This window comes from Triturus cristatus, chromosome 11 (assembly GCF_964204655.1).
Source record: "Triturus cristatus chromosome 11, aTriCri1.1, whole genome shotgun sequence".
NCBI lineage: Eukaryota > Metazoa > Chordata > Amphibia > Caudata > Salamandridae > Triturus > Triturus cristatus.
The window spans coordinates 926,345,635-926,372,536 of record NC_140594.1 but is presented as its reverse complement, the minus strand read 5'-3'; the positions used below and the strand labels follow the sequence as shown (position 1 = coordinate 926,372,536).

Genomic DNA, 26,902 nt, shown 5'->3' with positions numbered 1-26,902 from the left:
TACTCTAGTGTATCACACTAAGTGGGACAGATAAGCCCAGACGTGGGTCCCGTGCACACTGTGTCACTGGAACCATCCTATACCCTGCTGATGAGCCCATTACTAGGGTGACACCAATTCTGGGTTGCTTGTGTTCCGTTTCAGGAGGGACCAGGCTTGACTGTTCGGGTTTGAATGTTCCGATTAGAGTAAGGCCAAGACTGATTTGTATATAGTTGGGTCCAAAATGAGGTGACATGGTGTGCAAAATATCGATGGGTTTATATTCGGCCCGATCAATGACCAGGGACTGAGGTTAATTGAAGCATTCACTTGTTTGTAAAGTATAGTGTGAAGTGAGCCGTGACCGTTGTTGCACCGATTAGATCATCACCCATATGCAGGCTTGAAGTTGGTGACTCCGTATGAAAGGTGGGGCCACTGTGAACATTTTTGCTGTGCCAATTGGGCTAGATCCTATGTGTGGTGTAAAGTCGGAAACCCTGTCTGCCAGGCTGTCCACCGTGAAGGTTGCTGCTGTGTCGATGGGCAGTAGCCTGTGTACAGAGTAAGGATGGTGACCCCTTATGCCAGGGGACAAGGGCATGGTCTGGTCAAGATATTTGTAGTGAGGAGCAAGCTGATGTTTTGACCTTAGCGGACCATAGGACCAACTGGGGACCAGGATTCTAGGAATCTCACCAACACTGCAAGATCATTGAGACCTAGGGGTGGACGAAGAATTCCACTCTGCCAGCAGAGTTTGCGGAGTTTTGCCCGCTTTGTTCTGAAAAAGTTTGCAAAGTGATGCGGAGCAGAATTACTTTATTTCACAAGGCTCACCAAGGTTAAGTTGGAGAGAAAGAAAAACTGCATGCTAGACCTCCTCCCTGCAAGATTTCTCAGTGCGTGTGGTCGTGGCAGGTCATGACCGCTTGTGTTGAGAAATCTGAAGCTCACATTGAGGAAGCTGCTACTCAAGCAGAATATCTATTCGAGCGGTAGAAAGAAGCAGCGCCCTCTGGTGCAATGCGTAGTGCCATTTGCGGTGATTTTACAGCAAGACACAAACTCCTGGTGCTAAATATAAGTGCGAGCAGCATGACTTACCACACTCCACCGCTTGGGCAACTAAGCAGAGTTTTTTTGGCACATCACTGAGTTCCGCAGAGCAGAACTTCGGTAACTCCACCTAGGCCTATTGAGGACCCCCCAGCCTCTGCCTCTGTAGGACTGCATGTGAGGAACTCGAGGTCACTCATCCACTGCCCCTCCTGGGCTGCGTGTGAAGAACTTACCGGAGAGAGCTACTGCAGCGTCAGGGCCTGCGAAGATGGTACGCTCAGAGACTCTGGTCATTCTGATCCTGCAGGTGCAGGTTAGGCTGATTTATGGGACATAATAAAAACTAGAAGTGGGACTCCTGAGGATCAGACTACTTGTGGGGCTTAACCTGAATGTCACCTATAGTGGATTGGGAATAATCACTACTGCTAGTGTCAGGTGGAGTGGAACTCAGGAACCCACCTATAAAACCAAAGAGCCCTGACATTAGGAGACAGTGTGTATTGTCTGTGAATGTCATATTTTACTTTGTGTTTGCATATAACTACTTGTTTGTTTAATAAAAGCAAGTATTTGATGGGTCAACCATTAATTTCTGGTGTAGAATGTATTTTGAGTTGTGAACCTGTGTTCACTCCGCTTTGTCCACCTCCCCCTGAGAAGCCATAGACTGCTCAACCCACGCTACCAATGAGAGTCAAGTGTTGACGGGGTACTTGGCCCAGCTGCTCAGGATCCATAGTTTTTGGGAACGGGACATCTGGAGTAAAAGGCATCAAACACCATGGCTGGGCACTGTAGCTCCTGTTTGCCTTGTGGTTCTCTAAACAGGGTTCTGACAGCCAGCAAAACTGCAATTTTCGTTTTTTTTAATGCACTTGCTGGAAAGTACCTAAACACATACAGAAGCAGGCCCTCATAGCATGAAGGTAATACCACACACCTGCACACACTCACAAACACACACACTGCACATACAGGAGGAAAAGTACACAGGCAGTGGCCTGGTAGGCTCAGGTATACATGAAGACATGTGTTTCATGTAGCTTTGGAGTCTAATTTCTAAAAAAAGTAGATTTGGTTTTGTTGTTGAAAAAGATACAAGCACTGACCAGTTCATTCATGATGAGGGGGTCTGCAAAATGTTTTCCCTGGGACCCTCAAAAACATCAGACTGCCCTAATGCCTACCAGGTGTTGCACAATTTAGGGTTGAATCATAAGGATGACTTTGATGTCAGTGCCAAATACTTTCTAACACGTGATACCCCATGAGGATCTCTTTTCTGCATGTCCCCACTGACTCTACTTTCTCAATGAACAGCACCTAGACCACTCACATCAGCTAGTTGTCTTCATGAGTAGTGTAATTGGAAGTTTAGAATATTGCCAAACGTTTGACATGTATTCACTGCAGATAAGTGGAATACGCCAAGCATTATTTTGAGGAAAAATTGAATTATGACCAAAGGGTATTACAACTAAAATGTTATGTACTAACTCATCATAAATATACATTTCTCACTAGTTCAAAAGGTGTACATTTAGTTCTAAAGGTTTTGTAGAAAACTATGACTATTATTAGTTGAGGATATGAATTTCCGAAGAAATATGCACTTTGAAGTGCTGCTTTACTATTTAATGAAAACAGGCACACAGCAGCACAAATGCCACTTTGTGTAGAATGTATTAGAAATATCAATTGAAAACTTGACTAAAATGCCCACAACAGATATTAGCTCTAGGACAACTTTTAAAAACTGAACAATACATTCTAACATAGTATGGTACCGTGGAATGCTGGCAATACTTCAGTTATAGTGTTACTTTCCCTTTAGAATTCTTTAGTATGGCTAAAAAGGTTAAGTATGCAACAAATGTAAAATCCATTCATAATAACATGTACCTTCTCAATAACTCATTAATTTTACTTACTCCATGAAACATTTTCAAGCATTCTCAGACTTGGCTTTTACAATCATAATTCCAATTATAAAACTGTTTTCTAAAATGATTCCAAAAACCTTCCAATTCTTAAAGATACACATCAATAAACAAGTTAGAAAAACATACATATCTTTCTTAAACTTTTCAAATTGGGGATTCTGCTCACTTCTTTTCTCTTTCTCTATTAATGCACAGAAGTAATGTATGCATTAAGAAACTTATTAAGAGTTTGGTGGATCGGATACTCTGTCAAATGAAGTGGATAGCCCGTCCATCATAATGCATGCGCTATCGGCAATAATGCACTTGTTATATGGCCGGTGCGTCATATGCCGTGGATGGAGCTTCCGCCAGGGGCAGACATCTGAAGCAGATGGAGTATTCCTTCCACAAAACTAAAGCTAGAAGGGCCTGATTCACAAACGTAACTGTACACTTTTGTGTATATATTTTTTTTTTCAGAATTCATTAACTACTATTTAATAGAAATGTTATGACTTCGGAGACTCCACAGTTAGGGCAAAGAACTAAGCACATAATAACAGAGAACAGGCATATCTTTTCATGAACTGAGTTTTCCGCTCCAACTGCGGAGTCAGAAGTGTAAGTTTACCTTTGTGAATCAAGCCCTAAGTCTCTAATTGGTTCTCTGAAACTTTACAATAACACCGTTCCAAGGTAACGCCTGCATTAGTGTTCATCTCACACAGCGCACCCAGCTTTGAAATACTTTTACAAACCCCAGAAAAGAGAAACCTTTATCTGACTTACTGTAAACTACAACAAAGTTAATTTCAAGATAATGTTCCATAGAGTGCAATATAGCAATTTACATAAATGAACAAAATTATCATAAAAAAGTACCAGTGAGTAATTGCCAAATAGTAGTTAGCATAGTTTTAGGCATACATTGTCATGGTTTTGTGTTTTTTTGGGCATTCATGAACTATTTTAATCAGTTAAGCTACAATGAGACAATTGCATAAGGCCAGTTATTTGGTGGACAAAGGAGGGCCCAAATTTACAAAAGTGTGTGCGGGCATTTGTGAATGCACCCTATGAACTGCACCTAATGGCTTTTATAATGTATAATAGATCAGCCACACACCAGTTTGTGCCACTTTTCTCTGCTTTGCGTTACATATGCACCTCAGTGTGATCTTAAAGATTTTAGGGGCCCCGGGGCAAAAAATATTTTGGGGGCCTGTTTTGGTGCAACTTTGCATTTTATTACCAATTTCTGCTAATTTAAGCACTACATTTCCAATCAATATTGAGTTATATGTTGAGGGTTGAGAAACAAAAATACACAAAAGGGAACTAGAGAGAAAGTTCACTTTACCAGGAATGCCCTTCAAACATGGAGGCCCTGGGCAATTGCCCACAGTAAGTGGATGGGTTCGGCCATCAAATCTGCCAATCTGCTTTTTGCTCTTTTTACTGTGCGTAAGCATCACAACTGGTGACTGGCCCACTGTAAATACCAGGTAAATGGATTGAGCGTTTTAACAACATTTTCCGCCTTTTAAGATAAGGCCACTCAGAAACAGCATAGTTAAGGGATACCCGGCTGGTTACACATGAAGATGGATGCACCCGTGAGGGCTGCGTGCCTGAAACTCCTCTTGTGCGCAGCCCTGTAACTGCCCACAGGTAGCTGGGCATACAGGAGACTCTGTAGGATTGGATTTTTACCTTGGGTAGGCCTCATTATGTTAGTTCACACTCATTGGGAAAGTCAGTGTGTGTTCCTGTCTTGTCCGCAGTGACACATTATTATACACCTATGGGGAAGACCACCCTAGAGTGCAGTTTTGCTTCCCTTTGGCCTACAGAGACCTGTGACGTATCAAAATGGGATGGAACTTGTATGAAAAACTGAAATGTGAGAGTTCCAATACAATACGATATCTGTACAACATATGGGTTATTCAGGATTGTCATATTTTTCTGGCTTAGCTCAAGATAACAGCCCATGCCTTTTGTCACCCTGCTATGCCAAGTTAATTATATTTCTCTCCAGCAGCAGGTCAAAGGCCTCCCAACAATTAACAGTGCTTCACTCAGCTCCTGAGGAGTATAGTGGTGGGGATGAAGGATCATGAGAAAAACAACGGGGGAGGTAGAGGAAGAAGAAGAGGACTCATCCTCCAAACTATTTGTAAATAACCAAAAACAGTCACTCCAAGGAGAGAAGAACCAAAGGAAAAAAAGGAAAAAAACAACCTTGTCATTGAAAGAAAAAAGTTTTACTTTTAAGTAATCCTCACCCGCCAGGGTTACCCCTTAGTGGCATGCTTTATCATAGGGTACATCCCTAAGCTGCTACGGAAAGGGGCGTGCTCCGACAAGGAAATACATTGGAGAACGAATTGTATGATGTCCCTATACACATATGCTGGTTGAAATGGTATTGGAGTGGCTTTCATTGGGCATAAAAAGAGGTTTCAAAATATCTAACTAGTGGAAAAAGGTTAGTTTATTCACATCCCTAGCCGATATGATTAAAATAAGGGATGTTGGGAACCTCCTAGGGTAAATGACCCACCAATTCCCCAGTTAACTAGTTTCAAGCCCTACCCCAAGGCATTTCTTAAGAACCTAAGGGGGGATGCTCCCACACCTATAGACAATTGATCTCTAATTAATTGCAATCAAAGGATGAAGGATCTGCATCAGTCTGTCGGCTGTTACACTGTACCAGTGTGCATCGGCCAGCACAAGTCCACTGAACAAAGGAGGGAGCCCAGAACTCTGGAGCCAACAATGCAGGGGTCTCCCCTTTGAAGAGTTGGTTGGAAAGGCTCTATCAATGATGTCAGTGAGGGATAAAGCTGAGGCCCCAGGGGAGATGTGACCAGTGGCTCATCGGTGATGCCATTTTGAATTGTCCCAGCATGGTAAGAAGAAAGGTTGGGGCAGGGGTAGAGAGGTGATGTTGCACACCAGGATAGGCCATACAAATGCCCCTAGGACTAGAGGAGCTTACACCTCCGAGGACTAGTTGGGAGAAGAACTGGGCTTCTGCAGCAAGGAGGAGATAAGCCCTAGAAGATAAAAAGTTGAAAGGCTTTTGCAGGGGGCCAGTGGAACCAGCTCTCTGTAAAGTCTGCAACTTTCAACTTTAGAAGGCAGGAGGCCTAAGGAGAGTGCTTTGGGTGTCAAGGGCTCGCCACCAGAAGCAAAACGAGCCCAAAAGCATGCACAATGGGGCCCGAGATATTGGCGAGAAAAGGATTCAACCTTTGATGGCCCCAAGCCAGGTCTGGAGGGAGAGGAGCTCTGCAGCCCAAATACTTCAAACCCCCCAGGTGGGCCAGGTCCCGGGGGTCACCGCGAAGAGGGTTTTCTAAGATTTTCCCTGGAACAGGGCATGCGTGGGGCCTCCTCACCAGAGCTCCAAAGGTCTGGGGATCACAACTCTAGGGCAGGATTTCCATTACGGGAACCTGGGATCCCCAACTCCAGGACCCCCACCACCACAAGACTTTGGGGAGTTCTGTTGTTCCCCAGTGAGGCAAACCAGGAGTGCAGGAGGAGGATTCTGGGATCCACAACTCTGGGGCCCAGCAGCAATGAGGAGTACGAGGGAGTGCCTCTACACTCTCCCATTCATAGTGTGCCTGCCCCACTCCCCATGCCTGTGTCTAGAGAGAGCGGGTGGCCACCATAGAGACCAGCGCCCTGCCCACAGGGGTAGGCAAGGAAGAAGAGCTGCCAGCTCCCATGGGCAGCTTAGGAAGTGTGCTCATGTGGGGAGACAGCTAGGACAGCCAAGGGCGGGATCCCTGGGTTGCCCCAATGCCTGGAGGCATGTGGTGGTGCCCTAGTGGGACAGGGCACCCCAGGATAAAAAACACAAAGAGAAAAGGCAAAACAGGTGCATGAGTCTGTGAGGCACATTAAAGGTAAGCGGCTGGAGCTGCTAATTTCATATTCATGATCATAAGAGAGAGCTGCATAAAGCCCTACGGTGCTGGTTATGGACAAAACAGACTCTCCTCCTTGTGGTGGCGCCAGAGGGTAGGGCCACAACCAACAACATAAAAAGAGTGTGGGGGATATGAAGGAGCGCCGCAGCACCTCTTAAGGAGGCCCAAGAGGATGTTCTCCAGGTAATTGACTAAGTTTGGTTTGTCTAAGCAAAGATGGTTACCCCAGGATATTTTGTAAGCACTCCCCAGACTGCAGCATGTGCTCTACAGCTGGGAGAGCAGTGCCCTCTCTGGGTTAAACTTATGGCTGCAGGTTCGGTGGTCTAAAGGTAGTTAAAGAAGATTCAGAAACATGGTGTGGTGAAAAATGATTTAAGATAGTTGTCATGAGAATTTGACAAATGCTCTATTGGAAAAGTGTTCTACATGACAGTTTGGCAACGCCTTCTTGCAAAGTATTATTCACCGTAGGTTTAAGCAATGCTTTTTTCAAAAGATGTCAATGACAATTCTTTATATAAAGGGTTGTTAATGTTGACAGTAACCCATATTCCTGAGAGGCTGCGATGTTTTACTAATGATGATGTGAGCACCTTATTGAATTGCCTGATTGCACATAATGAGTGCAGAAGAGGATGTCATTTTTACTACTCATAATGAAGGGATGTCATGCTTTAGTACTGATAATATGGGCTCATGATTGAATGCTTGACTATTCATAATAAATACAGAGGGATTATGGTTACTGAAGTCAGTGATGGAATGAAGTATTACCATAACATGTGATTGCAATCTTAAAATGGGACAACATTGACCTAATGTAAACAGACGGCCGATAAATGGTTATGAGCTGTATGGTAGATGAATGGGGTCAAATGTAATGTTGCCAAAGTTATTTCTGCCTGTCTTATGTATTTTTGTAAATTACTGTGCATTATTGATTAGTGTGTGCATAATAAATTTAGTTTTTCTTTTCTTAACCCCTTCCCCGCTCATGACGGAACCACTCCGTCATGAGCCACGGTTGCGCTGTGCTCATGACGGAGGGGTTCCGTCATGCTGCGGCCGTTGGCGGCCGCCCCGCCCATGCGGTGCTAATACCCCGCCTGTGCGGGCGATTAGCGCAGTGGGCGGAGACGTGACGGAACCACTCCGTCATGAGCACAGCTCAACCGTGGCTCGTGACGGAGTGGTTCCGTCACGAGCACAGCGCCACCGCACCTGCCCCCAAACCCCCCCAGCGCCGCGGCGGAATTCCAGCTGCGGCGAAGGGGTTAAGGAAAAGCACAGACTGGACAATTATTCATTGAGTGTTATTATTGCGTACCAGCGAATGTGATTACTAGCCCACACCACCTCCCTTGAGAAGGTCTTGGACGGTTCTGCTTGTTACCCTGAGAAAGTCCAGTGCTACGTTGGGGTGTTTGGTTCCCAGTGGAGGGCGAATTTGGATCTATCACTTGTACACACCAGACAACTGATGGCCCATTTCCTCACACCCACTTTGCTCAGGCCTCTGATGCCCCCTACGCAAAAACTCAGTAAATTTGAGCCTCTGCGTTGGAAATAGCTGATCACTTCTTGATAGTATTTTAAACCCTGTGCTCATGACGGAGTGGTTCCGTCATGACTCCGCCCACAGCACTAATCGCCCGCACAGGTGGGGAATTAGCGCCGCGGCCGCCAACGGCCACAGCATGACGGAACCACTCCGTCATGAGCACACGGCAACCGTGGCTCATGACGGCGTGGTTCCGTCATGAGCACGGAACGAGTTAATTCCACTCTGCTGTGAAATTGTCAAAGAATGTTCTCCAATGTAAACAACCCCTTCACATTTGCCCTTTCCGCCTATTGTCCCTGGCTGCTGACGATCTAGTGGCCTGCTTGTTGATGTAAGTATTCACACATGAATAATTAAAGGAGTACCCTGCCACCTGAGCTTGTAATCGTGTCAGTTATGTTCATGCATTTTTTATGTACATGGGTAATGGTGCTCCAAAACCACAAAATTGGTCGGAAACACAATTGCAGTATTTAAGTTTGCAAATATTAAATATAAACTTACACACATTGCCATTTATTTTAAGATATATTGACTATACAAATGTGCGCATTTAAATACTTGGTACATTTTCGGATTACTCACATGAGAACTGGAAAGGCCTGGTCCCGAGCCCACACTGCCTGACCCTCTGACCCCGGAAGAGCCCATACTGGATCTCCCCGATGAACTTCTCGAGCTCTTCCCCTGTGGCGTTGACCAGCTGGGCACCAGTCTTGCAGAGAGTCGTGCCTCGAACCCACAACTGCGTGCCAATGGCGGCGGCAATCCCGAGGGCACAGGCGAAGCTCAGCACGCCGGCCAGGCAAAAAATCGCTTTCTTCTGCCGGGTTGGCATCTCCGGAAAGTACGTTTAATTCAGCAGGGCACGCGCTGACGGGAACACGCAGCGGTCCAGCTGCTCAGGCCACCATCCTGAAGCAAAAACACGTCCACCCCGAGGTCAGAACGGGTACGCTTCCGGTTACTCTACCATGTTAGAAGCGTGCCTGCTGTCTGTAGGGCGGCTCACAAAACTAATGCTGCAGCTTAAAGTGCAGCACTTGTAGATGAATGTGCTGTCCTGTATCAAAAAACAGCATCAAAGAGAGTATGGTACAGAATGGTCCCTCGCTCTTAAGCGTCCTGTCGCCTGGTAACGAAGGGTTCGGGTAACAGATGCAGCCTCCCGTAAGGCGATCGATGTCTCCGCTCTCGCCAAAGCCCTTCTGTGTGTGTGGTTGGACGAGCGGGCACCCCCGCTACCTCTGTAATTTGTCTGCTGTCCAAGGCGATAGTCTCTTCCACTGAATTTCGTTTTCCTCGGGGGAGCCATGAAAGTGCCACTTACAATTACTCCCCGTTTATTCATCGCTGGGCCATTGACGTTACATGAGTTATTATTCTGACCATTCAGCAGCTTGAAAGGTGAAGCGTTTATTCAACTGGAATAAACAATCACGCAGCCAGATTCGCGTGGAACGGCCTTTCCAACATTTATCTATTTTGGCAAAAAAATCTGTAGTTAGACATATTAAAAATATTGGCCACTTAAATTATTTGCTCACACATGCATGAAGTATGTAGCATTCTAAAGAGAGTAAGCATCTGTGTTTTTGATGCCATCGTTGCTTTTGAGGGAAGCATATATATATATATATATTTGTCAAAATTGATGGAGAGGATTCATAAAAATAAAATAATGACAAAGATTACACATATGTATAGCTTTTGTTTTTTTGTGTTAATTTACATACATTTATACATTTGATGCAAACATAGTAATTGAATGAGCTACATGTGCAGATGTTTGATATAATCGTCCAACTGCCATTCTTTATGGACTTTTGCTTTGTAAAGTTTGGCAACCTCACCCACACAGCCTGTAGCACAAAATGAAATGTGATAAATTAAGTCATTTTTAGATTTTCAATAACCGACGTGGAAATTAAGCCTGCAGATGAACTGAAGAAGTGGACATCATGGGTTTGAATACAGATATATAGTATGGTGAGAAAAGCCTGTGATGACACATACTGTATAGTGCACACTTAAAACACTGTATTCAGTGCTGTATTAATTTGTGCTGTGCATTGAATACTATGTTTTACATTTGGTTTATAATGTGCTGCACAATATGCACAGCACGCTCTGTGTATTCAGTTTTGTAGACTATGGGGTTGATTACGATGCCGTCTGGAAAGGCGACGAATGGGATTCGGCGAATTCGATTCAGAACCCATGTTTCCTACCGAATCGGACACCTTTCCGGATGACTGATTACGAAGCAAGGAAACCGTTCACGCTGTCTGAATCGGTTCCGAACTGCATTCGGACAGCCATAGCCTTTCGGAGCTGATTCAAACAGCTCTATGGACACGGTTTCCAAATGAGCGATTGTAATGACTGATTCAGACAGCTGTTCCAATTTGGTCTGCCTGACACAAAACGGTTTTTGGAATCTTACATTGGGGGCCTGTAGCACGCCCCCCCTTGACCCGGAGGCCTCTGGTTGGTGCCTGTGGGAGTACCCATGGGACCTCTCCTTCCAACCATGCACAATGTGGCAGGCACCCCATGCCCGTGACAGGGTGCATGGTTTTCCCAACCACCCCTTTTTTCAATGGGAGCCTGTGTTCTTGTTTGGAACACAGGCTTCCATTGAATTCAATGTGAGTCCGACCGAACGATGTTCGAAGGCACCGTCATCGGTCGGTCGTACTTGCAGAACCTGAGCCGGTCAGAAACGCTTCCGAAACCGATTTGGTCGGAAGAGTTTCCAAACTACATTGTAATCAGCCCCTAAGTATGGTACATTGGACCATGAAACCATAACAGGTGCAGTGAATACTTTAAGTAGGAAGGATAATTTTCTTTTCCTGTTCACTTGTCCCTAGGCGAAGGACCCCGTGTGGTTCTTGATACAATTTGATGAGTTGGCCTCATCAGCGTTATGTGGCATGCTTCATCATTGACCATCTCATTCCACCCTTGAAAGATAATACTACCATGGTGAACTCGACCCCAAATGATGAGGTTGTTCTTGAGATCTATTGATCACCTAGTTAAGTTAGGGATCCAGTCAGAATTAAAAATGTTATTTAGGGGTATAATTTACTCCATGCTCTGGTAGGGGTAGGTAGCTCCTGTAGACACTCATCCATCAAGGAAACATGCCTGATCTGATACCTATTCATCTGATGCCGGCAGGTATAGGACCAGCCATGTCTCCTAGACAAATGTGTGAGCTGCACAGCCCCACTGGACAATGAAGTAAGGAATACTCCTAAGTAGGGTTGAGAGGAGCAAAGGGGAAGGTAGGAAATACCTGTCTCTTGTATAATAGCATTTCAAGAGTAGTAGAGGTAGGTACCACTGATAGCCCTGAGGAATACCCCTGACCAGTTGTCTGGCATCTGCATGGGCAGAAACATGTTGGCACTTTTAAAGGGTGGCTGGGTCATTGCATCCCAAAAACATCAGTGATTGATGTTTTGATCATTTTTAACCATCCCTAAGTTACCACCAAATAAAGGATATACCTTAAGGTTTTTTAATTATGATTGGATCCCTGCTTTATCCAGGTAATTAATACATCTCAAGAACTTCATCATCGATTGGGGTTGAGACCGCCCTGGTAGTATTATCTTACCAGGGTGGAATCAGGTGGCCAGAAATGAAGCATGCAAACCAGAAATGGTTGAACGCACTCATATAGCCTTATAGCCCGCCGTAGCGGGCTATACCGGCTATTAAAGGCCCGCTGCAGCGTTAAAGGCCCGAGCCGAAGGCGAGGGACTTTAACTAACGCAGCGGGACTTTAATAGCGGTATAGCCCTGCTACGAAGGGCTATAAGGCTATTAGAACATTCTGCCACAAGAGGGCAGAATGTTCTTACAAAACGAAGCCTTCAGGGAGCGCGAGGGGATTGAAATCCCCTCAGGCTCCCTGAAGTCTTTGTTCACAGCCAGAGCTGTGAACAAAGACACATTGAAATGTTGGAGCTCCGGGCTTATACCAGCCATTATAAGCCCGGAGCCCTCCATTGTTTTCAATGGAGCTCCCAACATTCCAATGTTCTAATAATTGTTCCTGCAACTTTTATAGCTGCTCATGGGCGTTAAGGCATGCCACCTTGATGCGTGCTCGTCCGCACACATTTTTTCAAATGTGAAAGAAATAGAGCCTTGTCTGGTCCCCTAACAAGATGCACATCCACATGTATAAATGAATCCATAGTCTTCAACCAGTTTATCATATTTGAATTTTCTATTTATCAAAAATGTTCAAAATATGTTCAGTCCAACGTTTTCATGTTACTTCAATTCTTCAGAACAATATTTTCAACCATGCCTATTTGGGATTTCAAAAGCAGCAGAGAGAGTTCCAAATTTCTCAAATCGCAGTGTTTTTAATTTCTACCCAATGCATTTCAGGATAATTCTCTTCCTCAGGGGTAACTAAAACACAAGATATTTAAAAGAGCCCAACAGCACCTTCACTAAAACATAAATTCAACTAAAAAAACAGATGTAACTTAAAAATGCATCCTCACATTACACCTGATACAATAAAAGTATTTATTGTTTCTCACAAATGATACCACACTACCCCCTACCAAGATTCATGACCCAAAAAACCTCCTCTCAAAAACGAACTTTATTGTAATCCCACCCATTAGTGTGCGTGAGACCAAACATCCTCTTTGAAAGTCTAGTCAATATCTACCTACTATATAAACGTGACAAATGTGTATGTCCAGTGAAAAGAAGAATCTATTTGTGCAATTATGACCCCTGCACCCAACAAAAGAAACACACTGTTGTGCCAATATCAACCGGTGTGCTTACCGAATCTTCCCCGTGCATCCATATCCCATTTACATAGACTGCGGCTGACTACTAGAGTCGCCATATGTCATGCTGTCCTTCAGTCGACCGATGTAAATGCGACCCCGTTAGTGACTGTATTCAGATGAACCCCACCACGGTTTGCTTAAGGCTCTCGTGCGCTTGATTACTTGCAGGTGTCCCGACACGCCCTTGCTCATCAAGGAAACAAACAACAGACTCTGTGCATGTCTAACACAGCGTGATATAAAATATCGAACCCTCCCTGCGCTTACTACAACTCCCCGCATGCCTCAAAAAACCACCCCGCTATGCCAAAGAAAAGAGTTTTACAAATACACTGCATATAAAGCATGAAAAACATGAATAGCGCAGACACAATATCTCAGAATTTGACAGTATGACACATTATGTGGGTGAGGTCAACTCACCCAAATATATCCAGACCCACAAGGGGCCTGGCGTCTAGGGACAAGTGGATTGAAACAGGAAATTATCCTTCCTACTTAAGGTTTTTACTGTGCCTGTTGTGTTTTGATGTTCATGTAGGATGGAGCACGATGCCTGCCCCACCTTTTGTCTGCAAGTGTTTTGGTACAATGTACCATGACCTTCTTGCACATTTGGTACTGTACAATTTATACTGCGCATCCAATGCTGTAAATAATGAACACTATGTGCTGCACATTCTATGGTGTGTAATTTGTGTGTACGGAACAGAACCAATGAAATTCTGACAACCTTCACTCACTTAGTGCACGATTACGAGTTTGTCGGTCGTACTTCCATTTCTGTCAACAACAAGATCCCTTTGGGCTCCTTTTGTTCAAAGTATACAGGTACTCTCAGTTTTCATACATACACCGTTCCAATCATCAGCATTCATGCAAAACCCAAAGGATAATATAAAAAAGATTTTTATTTTGTTGTATGCAGTTCTTTTATAATACACAATATATAAATAAAAACAGATTCATAAAAAACATACACATCATCAATGTACATCAATTGATCAAACGTTCAAATTGTTTTACAAAAAAAACACAATCCTAGAGACTGTGACAACTACTGGAGACATAAAACCCAGACTAAGCAGATTGGCACACCAAGTCTTACAACTGTGTTACTCAAGGGTCAGCACATTTTCATGGTATTCTCTTTCTTAATGACCTCTGGAGATGCTTGGGTGCTCAATTAATACAAAGCGACGCGTTTCAGTGGTACAACATGATTCACCACCTTCTTCAGGCTTAACGTTATAAATCAGTGTCTCCCATGCAATCCGTTGTGAGAACTGGGAGAACTGTTTCTTCCTCCGATGTAGTAGGTTGTCACCTCCAAGCCACACCAAACAACCAATAGAAATGTAGGACGTATGTCCTCCCTTAATTTTCCTTCCTTAAGTTGTTCTGTTGAGTACGGGTAAAATGGACACGAGGTTGAATAAACCTTTGCTCGTTCCCTTGCTGAGGCTTCTGCCACGCACCGCCACTGGAGCTATGGCGAGTATTTTCCTATTTGGTAAAATCCCCTTTTCAAGGAGTTCCAATGCCTACTCTTGTGGTGAAAACAGCTGCTGGGACATAAAAAGTCTCCTGGCCTGCTCCAACTGCTTTCAGTATTGTTCGATAAGGTCGTACTGCCATAACAATGCGGCGGCAGTCCTAAAAACAACGTGGAGTCAGCTGTCTTCCGCCTGTCCAATTAAGATGCAGGCAGCCAGAGCCACCGACCCCGTCGATGGAGTGTGTCCCACCTGCTACATGGCAGACTGCAATGTTGGCGATTCATACTCCATCGCCAATTAAGAAAAACACAGTTGTACTGGCAGTCCTCTTGCAGCTGTTTCCAGATGGCAGTAGTCCGTCGTGGTATGCTCCCAGCAAAACACCATAACAGTGGCCATTGGATGGATACAAATACAACACACCTGATGTTGATTGGCAAAGTGGATACACCTGCAAATCACACTATAAAGCACACCCCATTTCAGACCATGATCCTTTGCCACTCCACTGCAGCACAGCTATTTTGAGCAAAATGTTGGTGAGATAAGGCAGGCCTTTTTTCAGCCCTTTTACCACTCTCCACACACATTTTCTGCACATGTTCTTTACATCCTTTGATGTATTTTTCTTTGTATTTTCAATGGGGAAATGGCAAGGCAAAATATCCATGTTTTTGAGAGTTGTCAGTCATTGTGGATGAAAGCCCAAGTCCAACATACTAATCTCAGTCAGAAAAGGGAAATGTGGTCCAGAATAGTAGACAGAGTGAATCTTGTAGGTACCACCCTGCACACAAAGGAGGAAATTAGGAAAAGGTGGAATGACCTCAGGGGGAAGGTGCATTCCCTGGACTGCCGGTGGTCATCCCAGCATCCCAATACAAATGTTTCCCTGGGAGGAGAAGGCCTTGGCAATACTACATTCTGAAGGCTTGACAGGAATACCTGGGGGAGTGGCTTCTGGTATGTTACGCCTCACTAACTGTCACAATACTACAATGTCCTGTTTTCTCTCAACTCAGATTTTACCATTGTGTTGTTTCCTTACACGCAATCCTCAAAGTATCAGAGATGTTGGTTTGTCTGTTTTAATGTGTATTGTTGCATATAAGATATCATGCATTAATCTCCATTACATGTCACATGTTGTAATGGTGTAATGGTGTTTGTAAGTGTATTACTTTAAAAATATAATTCCAGGAGCCATGATATGTGTTAATATGTAAATTTATGGTCTATTCCAACTGCATTTCGGTAACAGGTATGTTACACTAACCACTTTGAAAGTCTTGGCAAGTAGAGATCGAAGAGACTGCGACTACTATGAGGCCCTGTTTCTGTGCTCTAAACAAGATGAAATTGTGATTTTGCCCATTCATACTTGTCTGACATATTACAACTGATGTTCATTTCTCATGAAGTGAGCAATCTGCATGCAATGCTGTACTCAGAGACATTTCTACCTACTTTGCTTCATGTATTTAAAGTCTACAAAGGTCTTGTTAATAAGTTCAATACCACTGAAATATATCACAATAGTAATCTCTACAGATTTTGTTTTTCCCGGGTTTCTACTTACTGTGCACAAAATATTTGAATGTAGATACCACACTTCCATCACTAACAATGTTCCCTATTTCACAACAGGTCGATCTGGGAGAGCACCTGCCTCGAGTTTGCCTACAGAAGAGACACCCACTCCACCCCAGGACCAAGCCTTCAGGAATGACTATACTCTTTGTGATATGGTTGGGGATGACGGTGCTGGTCCATCTGGTCAGCCTGGGCAGACAGCAACAGAGAGTCTCACTTCGACCACAACAACACCTCCCACTATAGCTGCAACACATCAGCCAACCTCAGTTCCCACAATCTGTGTACCTAGCACAGTTTCAACCATCCTGTACCCCCAGTCCTGGACCCTGATGTGACAATCACCCTTCTAGAGAAGAGCCAGGAGCCAGTGGGAGAGGGTACCATGAACCAAAGGCACAGGCTTGTGCAGATAGTGGTCATGGGAGGGTAACTGTGGGCCAGCAGAGTAAGGTCACCGAGCCACTCACACACAGGCCACCATCTACCAATTTGTGGGAGTCTATCATGAGTCCCAAGGCATGATGGGCCAGGTACTCACCGAAATCCAGGTGATGAAACAGCTGCAGAGGGACATACACCATGAAATGCAGGCCCATAACACCAACATGGGCTACCTAATTGAGGTGCTGCAGGACATTCCCACACACCTGTGCAGGTTTTTAGCAGCACAATCTAACTCTTCATATGGTCTAATAACATCAAGCCCATCAACATCTGCAGCAGCCACAGGAATGGAGTCCCTGCCAGAGGAAGACACACCAGGTCCACAAAGCACCTCAACACTCCATCAGGTGTATTAAGCACTACATAAATCCACAATACCACGTGCTTCACATTGCATGATGAGTAGTCTTTGCAGTGCACTGTGCATTCTGAGCAGCCTGAGTATATACACTTCTGCATATTATGAAAAGTGAGTTTTACACCACATACCCGGTACTGTATTTTATGTTGTGCTTTCTGTATTCTAAGTAGATTTTGTATATATACTGCTGTAAATGATGTGCTGTGTATTGTACAGTGTATTCAGTACTGTATGTTGGGTACCTGTGCTGTACATTGTCTTCTTCACAGTCTGTGTAATGCATCCTGTCCTTTGAATATACTTCCCCTGAGGCTCAAAATGCCTGACCCATACATGCAGAAAGTTTCTCCACCCAGATTTCTCTTTGGAGATCCAGAATGGTGGTCACTTTGGGACTACACCCTATGAAATCATGCCATGTGACCCTATCAGCCCCTATTGTGCTAACTTTCAGTGCAATCTGTCCCCTCCATATGTTGCATTTAGTGTCCCATACTTACTATGACATGTATTCTGTGAACTCCATTTGAGTGGTGGTGCCCAACTCAAATTTGGACAATACTTTAATGACCGGTGCCTTAAAGGTTTTGTAAGTCTGTAACCAGCAAACTACAATTTGATTCCGTGCTGTGTACTGTAGGCCCCTGTATTCTAAGCCCACGCATCCCACTATTTTATGCTAACATGTCTGGACACATTTAGAACAGCCATAGAAACCCAATTCTCCCCCGCAGTCTTCATCCTCGTCCTTGAAGGACATCTGATTGTTAAACTATGAGGGAGAGAGGTTGCAGTCTTGGTTGAGCTGTGGCTGAACTGCAGCAGAGCACAACAACTGATTACTAATAGCCAGGCTTGTTAATGAGAGGAATTACTGGCTTACCCATGGGAGCTTGGACCAAGCAGCGAGACCTTCCATAGAGAAAAGTGCATGGGGTTGGAACATGTGAAATAACACCAAAGCAACACCACAGTTATAAAAACATTGTTTTTGAATTTCATAAATAATGTATTGATTAAAATAACACCTAAATGAAGAAGTCTCGATATTAAAATAAACAAACAACCTTCCACAACCTTCCACAAGTAACAATGAGAACCAAAAATCAATCTATGCCAGTGGGGTGCAGCTGACTCGAACATAGGTAGCTTCAGTGGCCGACAAGCAGTGGAATGAGGTTAGAAACAAATTGGTTTATCATGATGAATGCTCATGGAGGATGGAGACTAGTGATAGAGTGAGGTTGAGGAATAATTGGTGGTTTGTCCTAGCCAGACATTTCACCTTCTGTGTTAGAATTGCTCTTAAAGTTGAAAATCTTCAGATGGATGAGTCTGGTAGTAGTAGTAGGACAGGACAATGCAAGGTCAGATCTTATTTGGGTCAGCTTTACACTTTTATCCAGTCTTCCTGAGATGAAACATTGTTAAGACAAACTTTTATAAAAAAAAAGTTCTTTATCTTCTTTTCTGGAGCTCTAAACATTTAGGAAAGCCTTCTTTGATATCAGGGTCAAGTTGTGGGATGGTTCCCCAGTCTCCAGTTATGAGCCATAGTTCAATGCCCAGTTGCAATTAGTGCAACTAGTTACTGGGTTTCCAGCAGTTCCAACTCCCTTGGTGGTTGGACCATCTCTTCTCCCAAGTCCCAAGAGATATTTCACAGTGGCTGGTAGCTGAAATTTATACTTGCAACTGGTTTGTCTGATTGTCCTCCTCGCAGCCATTGCCGCCTCTTTCTGCTTGACCTTTTACACTTTAAAACTTCAGGAGAAAAGGTCCACAGACAAGAAGTCCACAATGACCAGGTCGCAGACATATTTCTGCATGACCTGAGCAATAAACTACCCCCTTTAAATATTGGTGCAACCTTCTAGTTGTAGAGATTCGAGATTTCAAAATTCTGGCAACTGTCCTTCATCAGGCAGATAGGATTTCTCACAGCAATGCAACCAGTCATCGTTTCTTTATTAGCAACAGTCATCTCTCTTTCTATTGAGAGATTTTCATAAGCAATCTCAGCCTGTGATTGATGAGAACATCTAAGCAGATCAAACTAAAGCTTACAGAGGTTTTAAAGCCAATATTTACAATGGTGTTAATCTGTTACTTATATGAGAAAGGTGCTTTAGTACAACCGCTATGCCAGAGTCCTCTGTACCACTGCCAACAAAGATGACAACACTGTACTTTCTGTCACTCCTGTACAGCTCTCCCTAAACTTAGCCCAAGATTGATCTGCTCATGCCTGCAAAGCATCAGAGAAAATCCCCATCCATTCAAGTCCCTATCCACCTAGCTCCCTCCACATTCTTGGAAAGGTTTCACTGAAACTTGAGGTTTCGCCTACATAAAGGCACCAAGCATTAGGGTCCGTTTTTGTTAAGTTATGTTATTTTATGTTAAAGATTTTTTTACATAGCACATTCATCAATGCAGCTAAATGAAATCCTTAATTGAAGAGCAGAGTTTTCACATTTTTCCTAAGAAGTGCGAAGGCAGATTCCATGCGAAGATGTAAAGGTAAAGAATTCCATTGGACAGGAGCTTGAACTGAGATACTGCATCCCATCAAACATTTTTTCTTGAATTTGGATATTCTTAGGAGATTGGTAGAGGAAAAGCAAAGCTCCTGGATGGAAGTCAGACAAGTTCTTTAGCCTGAGGGTGGGCCCGCGCCGTGAGTGGTAGCTTGGGGCCAGATGACTGCTACTGTGCTCTGCCCCCTTCTAGTGTCTCAGAGCGAGGTGGGTGACCTTTGTGGCTGTCACCTGCCTGAATCCTGCAGCCTTCACAAGGTGAGTGTGCTGCTGTGCAGCTGGGGCACAGGCCTGGAGTGGACATCGTCCTTCGAGACCCGCAGTGGGGATGGAATTGATGTCTTACGCGGGATGCCCCAGCCTCTATTTTTATTGTGTTTGGTGTGGGCGGCCTGCACGGGCTATAACTGTGAGGCTCTTTTGTCTCTCTGGAATCACTATGGCCCAGTTCTCTCTCAGGTGTAGATCCACCACCTTCCTGTGCCTGTTTTGCGGGAGTTTAGGCAGGGGTTTCTTCCCTCCACCCACTATTGGCATTACCTACCTGCTGGAGTCAGCCAATTATTTGGTCCTGTGTTGTGAGGCTGCCTGTGAGAGCTGGCGCCTGGGACTGGCTTGCTGTGATTTGAGTCCCTTACTGGTGGCACACGGATCCTCCTTTTTGAGCCAGCAGCTACCAGACGTGATTCTGTTGGACTGATCTCCTTGCCAAATTTCACCATGGTGGGACTCCCTGTTCCAGGGTGCACCGGACATGAACCCAGCTGCAGCCGCTCAGGGGAGAGGCATGGTAAATGCACTTATAGCACTGCCTCAACCCCTGGGCCATGGGTGGGCTCATCCTGTGCCCGTCAGCACCATGAAGAGGCAGGGCAGGGCCACCCCCCTTATCCCTGCCTTGCTGTGATTGACTCTCTATGGACTTCGGCTCTGCAGCGCAGCCTAACTTTTCATATTTTTTTGTGTGGCGACAGAAAGCCTTGTTTAACCCATTGAGTGCTCCCATCGGCCAACGGCCGTCGCAAGCACTACCTCGGTAGTGCTGCGCACGTCCTTTGGCCGACGGGACCCGGCCCACTCTTTCAAACCGCCGCACCGCGGCGGAATTTCCACTGCGGTAAAGGGGTTAAAGTTGACTGGCGAGATGGGTAAACGTAAAACTGGGGATGGTGCTCCCACGGCCCTGAATGGAAAGAAGCCCCAGAACTTGAAAGGGAATAACGGTGTATTAGATAGGATAGATACTTTACTATTAAAATGCACCAACATTATTAATTCTAACCCCAGGCCAACCAAGCCCAGTCTAATGGTCCATCCTAGAGAGCCAGCAAAGCAGGTCCATAAAATGTTTGATAAGCTGTATGTGAACCCTCAACTACGGCTGCCTAGGGAAACCCAGGATCCATCGGTCGTTGCTAGTCTTTGAAAAACTATCAGCAACTCTGGGTTTACATTGAGCCGAGTGCAGCAATCGTTATTCCATCTTATCTACTTATTATACTGAAATTGAAAGACATCCGGTTGTGAAGGTTGAACTCTATGAATCCTGAGACTATTTTAATCTTGCAGAGTTTGATAGGGTTCATTGAAGAACTAAGGGAGCAGGTTAAGATTCTCCTCAGGACAGTGGAGAAATTTGGAGAGGGTAATAAGAATAGACAGTTGTGTTGCTGCATTGGTGAGGAGGAGGGTGGCAAGGAGGGGGATCTCTAGGCATTGGGATATCAGCAATTCACCAAACTTATTTGATTCGTGGTACTCTTCTGTAATCACTTTTTTTCAGCCCCCCTCATATCTACCAATGAATCAGAATAGTCTGGGAATAAATGTGGAAAGGGTGTGTTTACGATACTCTGCATGTAGAGGCAGACGATATGAGAAGGAAGTGGCTGAAAATTCAGGGTGGCGGGGACATGGGTGCCTTACGCGACCCCGCTAGATCCTGGTGATTCTGTTCCAGAGGGACGACTGAAAACAGCATTTATGCTCCTAGGAAGAGAGGGGAAACCACAGCAGTTGTAGACCTTGTCCATGCCCCTAAGTTGTTTCCCAGTTCTAGAGAAGATAAGGATTCCTTGGTAAATTAAGTTATTTACTGGTTTTGTGAGGTCAGACACTGCTGTTTCATCATTGGGAGTGACACTACAAAAGAAGAGAGGTTTGCAACTCCAGATAGTTTTCAAGATAAGGTGCAGGTCTCCTTTTCAAATAGAGACATAGTTGAAGGTTTAATGGCTATTGAAGCCTGTATAATCTCTAATGCAAGCACTGATATACAGCTGAAAGTTTGTGACCCGGCAGAGTCTTTGGCCCCAGAGTACACTAGAGGAGACAGAGGGTTTGGAGAAGGGATCAGCCAAACTAGTAGGGCTTTTCTGTGACTGGAGTCCAAGACCCATGGTTGTTTGTCAAGGGTTTAGGAGCTTGGAAGGAAGGCAGCTGATTAACCCACCTCGCGTATTACTCACGTTTGTCAGGGAAAGTTAGGTCCGGAGTACCTAGGACATCGATCGGGTCCGCTTGGTAACATCACATCACGCTCACACATGCGCAGTCTTCACCCTTCGCAGGCACCACGGTCTAGTCTTTCAAGGCTGCCCACGTGACACCCCGCCGCCCTTCCGCTTCCTTGTTAGCCCCCTCCAACCATCAGCGCGGGGCTTACCAAGCGGACCCGATCGACATCCGGACCTAACTTTCCCTGACAAACGTGAGTAATACGCTCCAACAAGGAGCACGCCGCCATACTTGCTACTTTAGCCCCTTACAGAGGCTCAGACGAGCTCCACACATAGTAAGTGGCGCTGACATGCTCCGTGTAAAATAACCCCACGTAGCGTCATACTGCTCAACCTCCTGATCTACATATCGCTATTACCTCTCTATTTCATTAGGGTCAAGAGGGGAATTTACACGTCGATCGGATACCAGAGGCATAACCACCTCGATACCCAAGTGAGATCGCTTTATCAGCCTTCATGTTGTCTGTCTTCTATGTTGTTGTTTGTGTGATAGTCTTCACGCTATTTTTTACAGTAAGATACAACGCGCCACAACTAAATCAACGTTGAATGTTATTCACGCGTATGGCTCCAATATACTGTACTAGCCATTACGCGTGTTACCTTTTATCACTATTAGTAGAGTGTGTCTCATGCAAGATATAATTGGACCAAACACACATACACTACCGATAGATGATAGAGATAATGAGCACTATGTGCCCTAGTGTACCACGCTATCGACTCACCTTAAGTCTACCCACTTATGGATTCCCCGTGTATATCTACACCATTGGGGCACATTGTAGCCACGCAAGTTCTTTCTAGTGTTCGTGCATGCCCACCATGCTACAGGCATTAGACCACCGGCTACAAGTACAAAGGAGCATGCATTCAATTGAGATGCATGTAAACAACTGTTGTATGTGTCCTTACTAATTAACCTTTTATGTACAGGTACTCTCAAACGGAGATACTGTGAGTAAACTACCACTACACTCACAGCACACTTTAGGGTGTGTGCTGATATTCACACTTCACCTGGCCTTGTTCATGTTTTTGCGGCCAGTCACCAGTTTTTCGGTCCTGACGAAAGCCTCCAGATCCATTCAGTAGGCTGAAACTAGTAGACCTTATGTACAAGGGATACCAAGGAAAATAATATTCCTATTTAGAGATCCCGAATAATTTTTAACACTTGTCCTTTGACCCTTCTAATAAAACTTTTTCCAAAGGGCATTCCTCAGAGACATTTTTCACCTATAGCTACACCTCACATAGCACGTCACTTTCTGCTCAACTTCAAAAATCCTACTCCGCTGTAATTCAGGCGTCGTAGCACAGCTGGATTGTACTAGGCAATCCAGTTGGGCACCAATGATGAAGCATGCCACCTACTAGGTAGGTGGGTGAGGGGTTTTTCTACAACAGTTGTGCACTCTCCTTTCAAGTTTCCCATAAGGTGACAGCGAAAAACGTTTGCTCTAAATCACCAAAAACTTGTCCTTTTTGTTTTTCTAAAGTTACTGGGGAAGAGGACAAGCTTTCTCTTTTTCCTCGCTCTCTTTTTGTTCTTATTTGCCTATAGTAACTGCCCATTAGTGCAGGAACTGTCACATCTGGCTAATCTTCCTGATGTTAGTGACAATAGGAATAGCAATACTAATTCTATTCCCCAATTCCCTGATGAAAATAGTTCAGTGCCGTAAGCACTGATAAGAATTACTTTATGGAATATAGCAGGAATAGTTAAACTATTGTCTGATGTTGAACCGAAATTATTTTAACATAACATAACATAACATAACATAACATAACATAACATAACAGGGAGCCAATTCATTGAAACTTTTGATATATGCCTATTTAAGGAAACATGGTGTTTATCTTCCTTTCACAGGAGTGGGTATACAACTTTCTATGTGGAAGCGGTTAAGATTGCAAACGGTAGACCCTCAGGGGGACTGGGTATCTGGGTCAAAACAGCACTCCAATGCAGAACTAACATAATATGCAGCGGCTCCTCAGATATCTTATCACTTAGGTTGGTGTTTCCCTCAGGCCTAACCCTAAAAATGTATAATGTGTACAATAGAATGGTGGCCCAAAATAAAGAGACAATTACTATCAACCAACTAGAGCAAGTGCGTCTGAAAAACACAGGGAAGGATCTCACTTTGGTGGTGGGAGATTTACTCTACCTTTGAAACCGATGGTTGCTACCCCCCTTGATCTAACCTGTGAGCTGGACAATCAGTGGGGCATACTACAGATAGATCTCGCAATGGTGAGATGGACACCTAAAGCTGGTCCATTGATGTCACTAACTTTAAACTTTTATTTTAGAGCTACAAATGGTAGATGTCTGTCAGATTGACAGGGCAAAACTACATTAAATAGGCAAGGCCACTGCAGGAGAATTGATTAGTTTTTGGCTGATGCCAAGCTTTGGCCTGCCATCTTGGATATGGCAGTGATAGACCGAGCAGACAGTCACCATAATGCCCTTAGTATTACAATATGTGTCAAATCAGCTCCAGCTTACGTATGCAAGGGAAATATAGCAGTAGGAGAACTCTTACCCACTAATAATTTAAGACATATCAGGTGGGATTAGGTAGCAAGGAATCCGGCAGCTATAGACATTGTTACAGGAAGTGTCAATGCAGATTTTGAGCATCTGTCCAAACTCTCCTATGAGCTAAGAAACAAGGAACGGGCATGTAGCCATAATAAGTTATTTAACAAAATGAGGGAAGTGTTGGGTAAGGACAGGAGGAAAGGGAAGTCCTCTCCAAAGCCTGAAGCTTGGTACAATCGCGATTGCAGAGTGTTCAAAGGTGAGCTCCTTGTGGCTATCAAATCTAGATCTCAAGCAGAAATATTTAAATCTAGGGCTGACTATCGGAAAGTGCCTATTAATGAAAAGAGGGAGTGGGAGAGCTCACTATGGATGAGTTTACATGATGCCCTGGTTAATAAGAATACCAAGGCATTTTGGAGGTCAGCTGCTGTGACCACAAATGGCCTCAAACCAATGCTGGACTTCTGTTTTCAACCAAATGAGTGGGTAGTGCATTTTAGCCAGCTGTATTCTGATAAGTGCAGGACGGTGAAGGTAAACAGAATGCCAACAGGCCATGGAGCAACTCCGCCTACGGGAGTCTGACATTTTCATTAAAATAAACAATAAAGGAAATCAAATCCTGTGTCCCAGGTCATGCCCCAGAACCCGACAGAATTCCATGCGATCTGTATAGAGAAAATCCAGAAATTTGGGGGCCCTTCATAAACGTGCTCTCTGTTAGTATCCTATCTGGTATGACCATTCCCCATTCCTGGAGTTTAGAGGAAATTGTTAATATATTCCAGAAGGGTGATGGGGCAATACCAGCAACTGTAGGCCTATTAGCCTGATTAACTCCCTCCCAAAAATATTTTGCAAGCCGGTGTTAGAACATCTTCAAGAATGAGTGTGTGAAGAGAATGTCTTATTGGACTGGCAAAGCAAAACCAAAGGGGATGATGGACGGAGTGTTGAAGAATGCAAGCCCTCACTCCCAGTCAACTAATCTGGGTTTAATCCATCACCACTTCGCCACCCCAGTTCAGACATGGCCATATGCAAATCAGTCTGACCCTGTGCCTCATGGGAACAGTCCAGCCCGAACTGCCAAACCATGTCTTCCCTGGACCGGAAACAAGCATCCCGGGACCGGTTCTGGCTAATCAGCCGTCATCAGCCAGGCTAGCTTGAATCCAGTGGCAAAGTGGGCAAGGGACCCACGTCTGGGCATACCTTGCCAACTTAGGGCGAACAAAGCAAAACCAAAGGGGATGATGGATGGAGTGTTGAACAATGCAAGCACTCACCCCCAGTCAACTGATCTGGGTTTAATCCATCAGCATTCTTTAGCTCACTCCGCCACGCCAGTTCAGATATTTGGCAAATGCAAATCAGTCTGACCCTGTGGCTCATGGGAACAGTCCAGCCTGAACTGCCAAGACATGTCTTCCCTGGCCCGGAAACAAGCATCCTGGGACCGGTTCTGGCTAATCAACCGTCATCAGCCAGGCTAGCTTGAATCCAGTGGCAAAGTTGTCAAGGGACCCACGTCTGGGCATACCCTGCCAACTTAGGGCGAACAAAGCAAAACCAAAGGGGATGATGAACGGAGTGTTGAACAATGCAAGCACTCACCCCCAGTCAACTGATCTGGGTTTAATCCATCATCATTCTTTAGCTCATTCCGCCACCCCAGTTCAGACATGGCCATATGCAAATCAGTCTGAACCTGTGCCTCATGGGAACAGTTTTGCCCGAACTGCCAAGCCATGTCTTCCCTGGACCGGAAACAAGCATCCTGGGACCGGTTCTGGCTAATCAACCGTCATCAGCCAGGCTAGCTTGAATCCAGTGGCAAAGTGAGCAAGGGACCCACGTCTGGGCATACCCTGCCCACTTAGGGTGAACAAAGCAAAACCAAAGGGGATGATGAACGGAGTGTTGAACAATGCAAGCACTCACCCCCAGTCAACTGATCTGGGTTTAATCCATCATCATTCTTTAACTCACTCTGCTACCCCAGTTCAGACATGGCCATATGCAAATCAGTCTGACCCTGTGCCTCATG

General features: G+C 44.8%; 1 protein-coding gene across 1 annotated transcript in view; it reads right to left on the bottom strand.

Annotated features, from left to right (window-relative positions):
- The window catches only part of CLRN1 (clarin 1), a 187,229-nt gene extending 177,554 nt beyond the window's left edge, over positions 1-9,675 (bottom strand). Inside the window, exon 1 of the mRNA XM_085634902.1 lies at positions 9,075-9,675. Within this exon, the coding sequence (XP_085491028.1) occupies positions 9,075-9,327 (253 nt within the window). The 5' untranslated portion in view covers positions 9,328-9,675. The remainder of the gene's footprint in view (positions 1-9,074) is intronic.
- Between the last annotated feature and the right edge of the window lie 17,227 nt (positions 9,676-26,902).